The sequence below is a fragment of the Pimephales promelas genome, chromosome 24, assembly GCF_988280905.1.
Source record: "Pimephales promelas chromosome 24, fPimPro1.hap1.1, whole genome shotgun sequence".
Taxonomy (NCBI): domain Eukaryota; kingdom Metazoa; phylum Chordata; class Actinopteri; order Cypriniformes; family Leuciscidae; genus Pimephales; species Pimephales promelas.
In genome coordinates this window covers 12,926,330-12,938,821 of record NC_142792.1, presented here as the reverse complement: position 1 = coordinate 12,938,821, position 12,492 = coordinate 12,926,330, and the positions used below count along the sequence as shown (strand labels likewise).

At 35.5% G+C, this 12,492-nt stretch overlaps 1 protein-coding gene across 3 annotated transcripts in view; it reads right to left on the bottom strand.

Moving 5' to 3' along the window:
* Positions 1 to 12,492, bottom strand: part of cacna2d1a (calcium voltage-gated channel auxiliary subunit alpha2delta 1a) — an 83,651-nt gene that overhangs the window by 15,977 nt on the left and 55,182 nt on the right. For all 3 annotated transcript variants that reach the window (XM_089127295.1, XM_039668307.2, XM_089127296.1), the window contains 15 exons: positions 10,725 to 10,824; positions 9,964 to 10,122; positions 9,417 to 9,521; positions 7,510 to 7,588; positions 7,350 to 7,399; positions 7,177 to 7,266; positions 7,031 to 7,102; positions 6,838 to 6,918; positions 6,215 to 6,289; positions 5,704 to 5,775; positions 5,087 to 5,158; positions 4,409 to 4,470; positions 4,008 to 4,084; positions 1,384 to 1,444; positions 1,186 to 1,286 (listed from right to left, as the gene is read on the bottom strand). In XM_089127295.1, coding sequence (XP_088983421.1) covers positions 1,186 to 1,286; positions 1,384 to 1,444; positions 4,008 to 4,084; positions 4,409 to 4,470; positions 5,087 to 5,158; positions 5,704 to 5,775; positions 6,215 to 6,289; positions 6,838 to 6,918; positions 7,031 to 7,102; positions 7,177 to 7,266; positions 7,350 to 7,399; positions 7,510 to 7,588; positions 9,417 to 9,521; positions 9,964 to 10,122; positions 10,725 to 10,824 — 1,256 coding nt within the window. The remainder of the gene's footprint in view (positions 1 to 1,185; positions 1,287 to 1,383; positions 1,445 to 4,007; positions 4,085 to 4,408; positions 4,471 to 5,086; positions 5,159 to 5,703; positions 5,776 to 6,214; positions 6,290 to 6,837; positions 6,919 to 7,030; positions 7,103 to 7,176; positions 7,267 to 7,349; positions 7,400 to 7,509; positions 7,589 to 9,416; positions 9,522 to 9,963; positions 10,123 to 10,724; positions 10,825 to 12,492) is intronic.

Genomic DNA, 12,492 nt, shown 5'->3' with positions numbered 1-12,492 from the left:
TCCTCTTTCACACAGGGTAATTGGTGCCGAACTGGGGGGGTGTGCTCGTAGGTATAAAGTATTACAGCCAAACCTACACATTCAACACATGTGCACCAAACTAAGTGATTACCGCAGCACCAACAGATCCTGGTGAGATCAAAGCGGCCTGTGGAGAGGAAGGTGAGGGGAGGAGGGTGTCTGTGTGTGTGGGGGCAAAGGGAGGAGGTTTACTTAGCATTAACACAATCAACAAGAGAACAGTACATATAATTAAACTGAAACCGAAACACACAAAACCTCAAATTTAATCAAGAAAAGGTGTATGAGAACCAAAGTAGTTTGATTGTGAATAAAATATCTGTAATAAATAAAATGTGTCGTTGAAATATTAAGTAATAATGTTTATAATACTGATTAAAACTACATCTACAAATTACAAAAAAGCATTAGATATATTTTTAAATGAGATTTTTTAATACTATAGTATTTAAAAAAAATACTATTATAAAGTGCAACATGTTTGAATTATGAAACAAAATGAGTGAAATAAAAATAGTTGAAATATATGCATTTAATAGCTAATAGTAGCTACTACTTTAAAATATTGTTGGTTTAACTTAAAAAATTAAGTAACCTGGCTGCCTTCAAATTTTAAGTTCATTGAAATGGAAATTTTGAGTTAACACAATGAAGGAGACTGATTTAATCAGCAGAAACTCATTTAATCATCAGAAACTCAAAATATTATATTATCTGAACTATATACATTATTTAAGTTGATTTGACAAAAGAAAAAAATGTTGTGATTACAAATCATGGAAATATTTTTTTTACAGTGCAGTTGGTCGATCAAAAGACCCACTGTAAAAAAAAAATATTTCTAAGATTTGTAATCACATTTTTCCTTTTGTCAAATCAATTTAAATAATTTATTTAGTTGAGATGACTTATTATTTTGAGTTTCTGATGATTAAATTAATCTCCCTCATTGTATTAATTCACTTTTTCCAGTTCAATCAACTTAAAATTTTAAGGCAACCAGGTTACTTACTTTTTTAAGTTAAACCAACAATTTTTTTTACAGTGTGCGTGTTTTAATCTGGATTATGACCCCTGAGCAGCCCCAATGAACTGGCCTTCAAGCTGTGGTACCACAATCCCTGTTACAGCTCAGTTCTGGATTTAAACCAGAAAGATACTCACACAGTGGGTTGTTGGGGGTCTTTGTGTCAATGTATTGATTGAAGTCGATGAGAAATTGTGTGTTGTTGTCACTCTGAGCTTTCAGATCTGTGCAGTAATCTCTGAAACATGAAGAGGAACATTTCTCAGAATCATTTGGAGAACGACATGAAGGCAAGTAAACAGTCATTCACAGAACTATCCCTCTAAGAGACTTACCTGGGTGCTATTAAAGTATATCCATACTCTTCAAATTTGTCCACCTGCAGGCTTTCAGAAACTGAAAGAAAATATCAAAAATCTGTAAGATCAAAGATCATTAAGATCAAGTTCTGTCAGCGCGGTAAAATAATACAATACTGATATACGGGGAAAAAAAAACGTATTACAGGTATGTTCAAAATGACCTGACAGTGAAACACAACTCTACAGTCAGCTGGAAGCCGAACAACAGCTTGTAAAAATATGTCTCTGAGCTTCTGTCTAGTAAAGCAGTTATCTGCTGTGACACCCTGCTGTTCAGGCACACGACCTCACATACGGGTGGTCCAGAGAGAGAAAGTTCAAAATAAGCCAAAAAGGAAATTAACAGAAATGGTGAAAGTCATCATAAAAGATCATCATTAAAACAGGTAAAAAAAAAAAAAAAAGCTTTTTAATGTATAAAACTGCAGTGTACATGAGTATGTTTGTTTGTATGTTTTTTTCTGAAACCAGATGGTGGACCCAAACATGAGAGAGGTCAGACATTACAGCTGGAGGGTTCAAACATGAAGGAAAAGACAAAAGGGAGAGAAAAAACGGTACTTGCCAGTTTCTTCTGAAGGGTCAAATGCCGCAAAGAGGGAAAGGAGAGAGCGATTTACCAAGGAAAGGAGGAAAAGAGAGGAAGAGAAATAGGGTAAAACCACAGGGGTCAAAGGTCACCAATATTTTATCCACAGAACAAGCCTTGAATAAAAATATTGCATTCTGATCTAAGGCTTTCCGCTCATTGTAAAGGGAATGACAAGAAATGGTTAATGAATTATGCATTCACATGAGCTAAGAGAGATGACAGATGGAGGGGGGTCAAATTTCACGCAGGAAATAATTAAGTCACTTAGTTTATTTTATTTTTTTAATATATATTTTGAGTGGCAAAACGGTCCAAATAATTATTGAGGCCACTGTATTTTCGATAGATTTGATCAAACTTTTCTTATTCAATCTCACGATGGTATCACAACAAAAAGTGGTAAAATATGACAGTTTGTGCTGTCAAAGGGGAAAATCCAGGACGGGTGGCAGATGAGTTATTAGTACAGACTGTTATTGCGTAACAGTAACGTTAGAAGCCTTGAGTTTGCACAGTCCTGTTAAAGTTAAAAAGGGACACACACATACCACATTTGCACCTGGACATGAACACGTGGACCCAACACACACATACACGGAGGAGATGCTTCCTAAAGAGTGAGGCCTGTATTTTGTTAGACCGCCCCTTTATGAGGCTTTGAAAGCATCCAGATGATTCAGAGAGCGAAGGGGCGGAGATTAAAGCACCAATTCAGATCACAAAGAGTCACACTCATGTCTTCTGCGGTTTCACCTTCTAAACCTCCAGGAAAACATCCACTAAACATCTCCTGATGCTCTCACACATACACATTGCACTTTATGACACTCAAACTGTTGACAAACACAGTGAAGTTGCACATCTAAACTGCTTTACTCAGCTGGGAAACATTTACACATGCAAAGCAGACGTATGTGTGTTTGTCCATTATTTTCTATTGTGACTGTGATTTAGACACTGTAAGTGCAGAGCAGGTTAGAGATAGACCGATAAGGAAAAATAAAACAAAAATTGAGTTTAAAACATGTGCCAAATTCGCAGGAATGTACTCTCTATGTATATATTTAACTAAAGGGCACCACAGATTTTCTTAAAGAAATAATAATGTTATCAGTACAACCATTTAGTACAGTCCATCCTGTATTTTTTTCCTCATTTTAATATCAGGACAGTTGTATCACCCTGACATTTTGTTTTTCACTCTAAAAAAGAATTTTAATGAAGAAAACGAAGACACTGTATGTTTGAACGATGTATTTTTGAATACCCCATAAATATCAATAAAAGTTACATTACCTCGAGTGTCTTGGACTAAGTGCATACAATCAATAAAATAGGTTAAATTTGGGTTCAAATCTTTATTGGCAATGAACAGCACAAAAAAAATGTGAAAGGCGATTTCTTCTGAGTCTGGATATCGTCACAAAAAAACAATATCGGCCGATCTCTAGTGAGCTGGACACAGTGAGAAGGAAATACAGAAGGAAAATACTTGCCGGAATTATTTGAGGGACTCCAAGCTATATACAGACGGGGAAAAGAGGAAAGGAGGAGAGATGGAGAGAAAAACACACAGAGAGAAAGAGAATGAAAAGGGTTTGGGGAAGGCAAATTAAAGGAAAAAAAAAAAACATGAGGGGTTTCACAATATTTTATTCAACCCCAGAAGCTTTGAATAAGAATATTGCACAGGAACTGTGAAGGCTCTCTTGAATTAATGGACATTTAAGATTGGCTTTCCTCTCCCAAAAGCCACATGAGAGAGGACGAGAGGGTAAACACAGGCACAGAGGTGCATCTGGAAGAAAAACAGTGTAATATGCTCAAGGTGATTTGCTTTTGCCTTTAAGGGGGTCGTCGTCCCGCCAGGCGAAGCGCTCTCGAAGACAGACCACAACTGGAACCATGAGCTCTGAATATAAACCCGGAGCTCACACTACGGTTTCTCGTCTCTGAGGGCATTTCACTGAGTTTGACAAAGGGTGAAGGTCCAGTGGGTACTTACATTTTGCTTGAGTGATGGTATCTCCAATTGTGGCCTTGATGTAGCTCACACTGTAATCTGGTAGAACTAAAGCAAGACTACAGAGGGAAGACAGAAAATAAATGATGATGAAAAGCAGTAGTCATCCTGACATCATCTCCAGTGGAATCAAAATTGGTGCTTTTAGGTTGCATTTTATAGGTTCAAACTCAAATGAATGAGATTTTATCCTCAACCTATGCCTAAATTAATGTTTTCTCTCAACTGTGTCCTTGTGGAAGTAAAATGTCTAATATCTGTTGAATACAGTTCATTGTGATTTTAAACAGTGCCCTCTAGTGGCAATTCATATGTTCACAAACACACCTCCACAACACAAAAACATGTAACAAAGAACTTCAAATTAAAAAAGATTCTCAGACCTGTAGTCTGTCTTGTTGACTGGAGCCCAAGTGTAGGTTCTGGTGGCCCTGTCTATGTAACGCTGCAATGAGAATAAAACAATGAACCATCGAAAGTGGTTCAATGAACCATTAATCCCCATTTTATTACTGAATAACTAATGTTGTGGCAGCCAATGGTTCTCAACTGGTCGGTTGCAACCAAAAAAAAACATTTAAAATAGAGGAGAAAATGCTTTCCATATGTTTTTGTTGTTGATGTCAAAGGATGAGTGGCCAGTCAAACTCTGAACCATTTTAGTGCAATTTCAACCAAAAAATAATGCAAATAGTGCAAAAAATAAAACAAAAATCTAGTTTAACACATGTGCCAAATTCGCAGGAATGTACTCTTTATGTATATATTTAAAATAACAATATGATCTATTTAACATAAATACGACTAGGATAAACTTGGTTTCTACAGACAACAATAGGTTTTGTGCTGTGAATTACTAACAGGGATATTTTTTAAACTAATAATAAAAAGTATATATTTTAAAATTTGATTTTAAGGTAATTTTGTTTCATTTTGTACACGTGTTACAATTTGAAACCATTTTTATGTTGTTTCCATGTGTGTAAAATCTGGGTTCTGAAGAAAAATAAAAAAATAAAAACAGCTGAGAAGCACTGCTTGTTTAAAGTATGCACAATTACCTCATCTTGTGACTTTACAAGTGTGTGGAATCCCTTTTGATTCTTGAGACCATCTATCATGTTTCTTCTGATCTAAAGACAGACAGACAGGTGTCACTGATTGCAGTAAATACGTCACTGGATCTTTAAAAGCCGACAACTAAAAAAGGACATTGCTTTCATTTACTATTGAAATCTGTGGTCATGTCTGTGAAGTGAGAAAATTATATTTTTATATTCAACATATTGTTATGAAATCAAACAGGACTGAGAATTAACTTTGCAGTTTGTTGATGCTTCAACAATCACTTTGTAATGACTTCAACAGCTGTACAACACAACACAAGGGATGTTACAAAATCAAAATCACACCAGCTTTAAATCTGATTGTTGATATCAGATTTTTGAGCTTAAACTTTGGGACAGTTCACCCAAAAATAAAAAATCTGTTATTATTTACTCATGTTAAGAAGATATTCTGAAGGAAAAAAAAGTCTCGAGAGTTTTTTTTTTTTTTTGGTTGTTGTTTTGTTCATGATATTCACTTCAGTTGGGTCCATTGACTTTCAATGTATGGACAAAAAATATTGTCTATTCTGTCCTGCAGAAGAAAGAACGTCATACAGGTTTGCTCTCACCTCTACTTTCATCTCATCCTCTAGTTCAGCATCCAGGAAGTCCAACGTCACTGGTTCCTGAGACTTGAGATCCTGCAGACAAACAACAACATTCAAAGTAATACCATAAATCAATACTGGTCAACACACCATATTTGTATGCAAAAATATTTACCAATGAGTCACTTTTTCCTCTAAGAAGTGCCTAACGAGGAACCGTTTCTCAACATCCCTACCTTGTTCCATACAAAGTGTTCAGTAATCCCATGGAACACTGACTAAACATTTACTAATTGTCACGCACGTGTTTCGAGTAAATGTCGTTTCATCTGTGAACTAAACAGAACGATTGTGTTTGGATTGCACGAATGATATTCATTACGAAGGGCAGCTCTGCGGATGTGGGTGGCCTGCATTATTTCAACATAACCCGTAGTGAAGGTTCTTCAGCCATGCACAACTGACCATACACGTAATTATGGGCAGCAAGTTTGTCTAAGAAGAGAGAAAGAAATATGAGCGAGAGCCGTACCTTTGGTTGAAGGTTGGGATGAAGTAGCACATAGCCGTTGGGGTCGATGGCGAAGTAATATCCATTCGGCCCGAGCTTTATAAAACAAAAGACAAGAGCAATGAAGCATTTGATAGGTTTATTGTATATTATTATTATTATATATTATAGTACTTACACTATTTTAGTTTGATTGAAATAATTAACATTTACATATTTCTTGAATATTAACAATGTGATAACTATTGGGTTATAAGTATTGACTAAAATTTAAAGTCATTGTTTCAATTTGTTACATAAAAACACATTTATTCACTAATTTCATTAACTGTTAACTTAAAGAACAGGTCAAATTCAGTCACAAAAGGTCTGATTTCCTTGCTTTCATTGCGTATGTATGTCAATATTTAAGATTTATCCTTTATTTCAAAAGAGTTGGGAGAATTGTTTCACATGATATGACCTATTTGAATGTATTTGCCATAAAAAAACACGAGATTTAATAAAAACAAGGAATGCAGCATCCCATAACGTGACCCAGCTGCTACAGTTCAATGCAATGGTTGTGCAAGTTCTTCGATGTTGCAAACCATCAGTCGTAAATAAAGAAGTGCAGATTGCGCCCACACGCTCTCACGCCTTACAGTGAAACGAGGAGTCAGTCTCTTGATGTCGTCCAGAGACACGTCTATGGCCATCACCCCCAGAATCAACTGGCTCTGGCCCTGCAATTGATAACCAGGACTTTTGAAAACAGATCTGGTTCCTCTTCAGTTCATCTGATTCATAAGACAAACATGAATTAACTGAGAACACAAATGTGCCACAAAATAGTACCTTAGCCTTGCCTTGACTGTTCTTGGTTTTATTGAACACTGGCAGAGTGCCTGTAATCACAAGGCCCAGTTCCTGCAACACAACCGACGTGAATCAGTATCCTTTAACAAAACTACTAATACAGACATATAAGAGAGTTGACGTACCAGTGCATCCACGTAAACGTTGGTCCACTGCACATTTTTTGCTTTCTTGTCTTGTTTCACCATGGGTCTGCCCAACACATCCAGGTACTCCTGTACGTAAAGTAGTCTGGTTACATTGAAATATGATGCTGCTGGAAGTCACTTTTATGCACTAGAGTGATGCTGTCATGTACCTGGGTGTTAATCCTGATGGCTCCAATGGATGGAATCTCATAGTAAAAACCTGCAGGAAACCATAACATCTTAATACAAGATTATATATATATATATATATATATATATATATATATATATATATACGTATTCATATCATAACATTTTCGTGTGTTTTACCTTTGTTATGGCAAGCCATCCATTGAATTGGTGTCTTATCATAGTTGTGCTGGCCCACAGAGAAGGTGAAGATTCGAACCTGAAAGAAGAGAGACATAAATGGATATTCACATAATTATAGTGAAAAAGGAGGTGCATGCGTGTACATCTTATTTTTTGTACAATTCTTTTGTACAAATTTATTTTTCCTATGTTTTATGTCTCTTTGAATTGAAATCACTTTTTCCACTGCACTTTTTTATTTTTCAATGTATGACAAAGTTTGAGTCTTTTTTTTGCCCGCGTCTTTTTTACGTTTTTTAAAACAAAACTGCTTTCTGTGTGAACCAGCCCTGAGAAGAGGCTGGGTAGATAAATGGGTAGATAAATATTTCCATCATGTCTAGACTTTATGCAAATATAGCTGTAGCTTAATTCCAGGTAAGATGCGAAACTAAACAAGACACCACACATATTAGACAAGATACCACACTGAGCAGAAAACAGAAACAACATGCATGTCTAGCCCACAATTAGTTGTACATGTGTTAGAGTAGAAGTAAACTAAATGCCTGGTCTGAACAGAACATTTGAATATGAGTACAACTATGATTTATGATTTTAAATGATGCAACAGACAAAAAGCATAAATGTATCAACAAAAGTATAATGTTTGAAAGGAGAAATAATCTTAAATAATCATAATAATCGTACACATGTTTTTTTTTCTTACAGACCACATTTAACAAGATTATATTTTTATATAAATGAGTAAGAATGAATTTTTTTAATGTCAATTTGTTTGGTTTTCAAACAATTAATTTTATTTCTATTAAGAGATTTGCACAAGTTCACTGTCAAATGCAAACATTAAATGTCTTTAAATGGAAGTGTTCTGTTAACTCTGCTAAACAATAATTACTGAAGCTAAAACTGAAACTAAATATATAAGAACTAAATAGAAATGTGTTTGCAAAATAAAAACTAAAATAAACCATTAATGAAACTAACTAAAACTAAACTGAAATTTATAGGAAATTTTGGTAACACTTTGCTTGAAGGGGTGTGCATAAGACTAACATGACACCTTAACAATCATCACATGACATATGTTAGAAAGTTTTATGCATGTTCATGAAAACTGCCATTAAGTGTCATTCGGTCAGTTATGACATTTTTAATGCAAATATGACATTGTTTGAGATGTGATTGTTATGGCACCTTGACATAAACCAATACATCATAACCTGTCAGTGTCTTTGTCGTGACAACTTGACATTACTAAGACAACACGACCTGTCATAAACATGACAAGCAGATTAATCATCAAACTTCATAAACCACCTAGCTTTATTGGTTAACATTACATTAAACTGTCAGGTGGTTGGTTTTGACATTGGCCGTCATGAAGCCATTTTAACTTTTTAATGACAAATTCAATTACCACTGTAGTTGAGGTCATGAAAAATATTCATGACACAGTTATAATGCCTAATGATGGCCAATGTCAAAGCCAACCACATGACAGTTTAACTTAATTTAATGTCAAGTTTTCATGACAAAGACACTGACAGGTTATGATGTTATTGGTTTATGTCAAGATGTCATAAAGACATCTTAAACAATTCCATATTTGCATTGAAAATGTCATTATTGAGCAAAAGACACTTAATGACAGTTGCCATAAACCCTACTATATGTCATGTCATGGTTATGAGGGTGTCATGTCAGTCTTATGCACACCCCTTCAAGTAAAGCGTCACCGAAATTTCTTTAATGATTTAACATAAAAACTAATTTAAAAACGCAAAACTATAATAACCTCGCTGTACACTAAACACTAGAAGTCTACGGAGTGACCCAATTTATATAGCTGAGTGTGTGTGTATTTCAGTCAGTGTGTGTTGTGTATGTGTGTGGATCCTCACCTTCTGCTCGGGGTTGTACTCATCAAAGATCTCTGAAGCTCTGTCCTCCCCTCCATCAGTGAATAGCATGATGATCTTATTACAATTTGCTCTTGAAACATTCATCTAGAAAAGGAACAAATCAATTTGCGAGTGCAAAGTTTCAGGACAGCATAACAATAACAGTCCAAGAAAAATGAGACAGTAAACCACTGTGAAACCTCTAATATTCACAGCTGCTGTTAATAAAATGTGCACATTTTATTAGTGGAGTTTTGTTGATTATAACAAGCACAGGCCACAAGATGGTGCAATAAACTAAAAACTTGTCTTTAAACATTGAACTTGTTATCGGACAGGAATTTCTGTAATGCAAAAAAGTAATCTTTGTATATCAAAATACATCATATATTATATTCAACTTGTGGGTCACACATTTATGTGTGTAGATTATAAAAATCCGTTTCTTATCTGATTGACAAAACATTTTGGCAGTAAATATGTTGCTATATTTTGGCCCCATAATGGCTCTTGATTTTCACATTTAAGCTATATTATTTATTCTTACTGAGGAGAGCTGGTCAAACGCCTCCTTGAAGCCGATTTTATAGTCAGTGGTGCCGTTCGCAGTGATCTTCTGCACCGCCTCCTTCAGAATCTTCTTATTGCGGACGTTTGCTTGGACAAGGTTTTCAAAGCAGGCAACCGACTTAGCCGAATTGTTGAACTGAAACCATATGAAAGCATTGCGGTTAAAGGGCAAGTTATCACACACATGCAAGGACAGTTATGAAATAATTTTACATCATTCAGATTCCAGGCTTTGTTCAGTTCCTCTAAACAAGTCCCATGGCTCAGTGCCAGCAAAACACTTAAAGCACTGTTGCCTAATTTCATTAACGTCAAGCTAACGTCACACAGCTGGAGTCAGGCCATAAAATACAAGCGCAAAGTTATTAAAGGAATCGAGGGAAAAAAGTTAATTGAAAATATCCAAAACAACTCTGAAAGCAGAACACAGAGTTTGTGATTTCTATTCCTGTCAGTAGTCTCACAAAATAAAATAAACGACGCATTTCATAAATGAATTGCACAGCGTCTGAAGCAGAGCATGATGGGAAACATCAATAATTCTTTGGCGTGCCGCCTCAGCGGTGCCTAACTGAAATTAACTATGACGTTATGGATGCTTGGAGGCTCGATGCCTCTGTTTCCCTCAAACTTTCTATTCCTAGTCAGCAGGAATACAGATTTTTTTTGAGGAGCGTCAGAGGAGTTCATCATTCATATAGACTCTCAGCAAAACACACACATCTCCTGTAAACTCACAGAGACGATGTTGACGTAATCATCATCAGAGAGGGTTTCCAGCATCTCACTGACGGAAGTGCGAATGAGCTTCAACGTCAGGCCCGACACACTTCCACTCCTACAGAGAGGCACACCATAGTTAGAACATGTTTATAATACCTAAAAGTGATAATAAAACCGAAATATCACATTTAGGCTTTTAACAGCTCCAGAAATGACATGCTGGATCAGGTTTTTACGGGTTAATAATCACTCTGTGATTCCAATGGGAGGTGTGTGGGCTTAAGTGTTTAGTCCTTTAGCTAAACTACATTGATTGGCTAAAGCTGATCTACACTAATGGGCTCAATGCCCAGACAGCACAACACCATCATCATTGTAGCTGAGCAATAACAGAATAAACTCTACAAGGCCATGTTTTCTAATACAATGAGGCTAATTACACTCTTAACCTAAAGACATTAAATGTGCTAAAAAAATGCACATTCATCTCAAATGCTTGATGAATTTGGAATATTTCTTTTCTGGATCATATCTGTAACTTGACTTTTCAGATAAATGTAATTTTAATGCCAAGCATGACTCTAATGTAATGGGAGCTTGCTTCCGTCACTGAATTGCCTGATATAAGTCAGAATTGCCTGATATAAAATCGCAATTGCGTGATATAAAGTCAGAGTTGCGAGATATAAAGTCGCAATTGCGTGATATAAAGTCAGAGTTGTGAGATATAAAGTCGCAATTGCGTGATATAAAGTCAGAGTTGTGATATATAAAGTCGCAATTGCGTGATATAAAGTCAGAGTTGCGAGATATAAAGTCAGAATTGCGTGATATAAAGTCAGAGTTGCGAGATATAGTCAGAGTTGTGAGATAAAGTCAGAATTGCGTGATATAAAGTCAGAATTGCGAGATATAAAGTCAGAATTGCGAGATATAGTCAGAATTGCGTGATATAAAGTCAGAATTGCGTAATATAAAGCCAGAATTGCGAGATATAAAGTCAGAATTGTGTGATATAAAGTTGCAATTCTGAGAAAAAAAGACAGAATTGCGACTTTTTATGTCACAATTCTGACTTTTTTTCTCACAATTGCGGGTTTACATCTCACAATTCTGACTTTATAACACATAATTGTGAGTTTATATGTCGAAATTCTGATATCTTTTCTCAGAATTGTGAGATATCAGGCCAATTCTAAGGGAAAAAAATGTTTTTCCCCTCAGAATAGTTTATATCTCGCAATTCTAACTTTATATCTAGCAAATTTTGACTTTATAACACGCAATTGCGACTTTATATCAGCCAATTCTTACTTTATATCTTGCAATTCGGACTTTATAACACGCAATTCTGACTTAATATCTCGCAATTCTGACAAATAAAGTCAGAAGTGCGAGATGTAAACTCGCAATTGTGAGAAAAAAAGTCGCAACTACCTTTTTATTTTTCATTCTGTGGCGGAAACAAGCTTCCATACTAATGTGCTTCTTTATTTTGAATGTAATAAATGTAATTAATAAGTTGTGAATAACAGTTTTAGGAGCATTATAGGAACAAAGATGCATTTTTTTTTTTTTGCTTCAATGTTTGATATTCATTACCTTCTTAATTTAACAAAACAGCTCTATTAAACAGTCTGCCAAAGACCTCAATTTTTTTTTCATGTTTATTACCCTCACTTTGCATTGGCTCAGCGCCACATTGTGTCATTCTTTAATCAGCATTTCTCTCTCTAATGTTGATAAATGACTCTAATGCTGAACTAACACAAGCTCTTTAAGT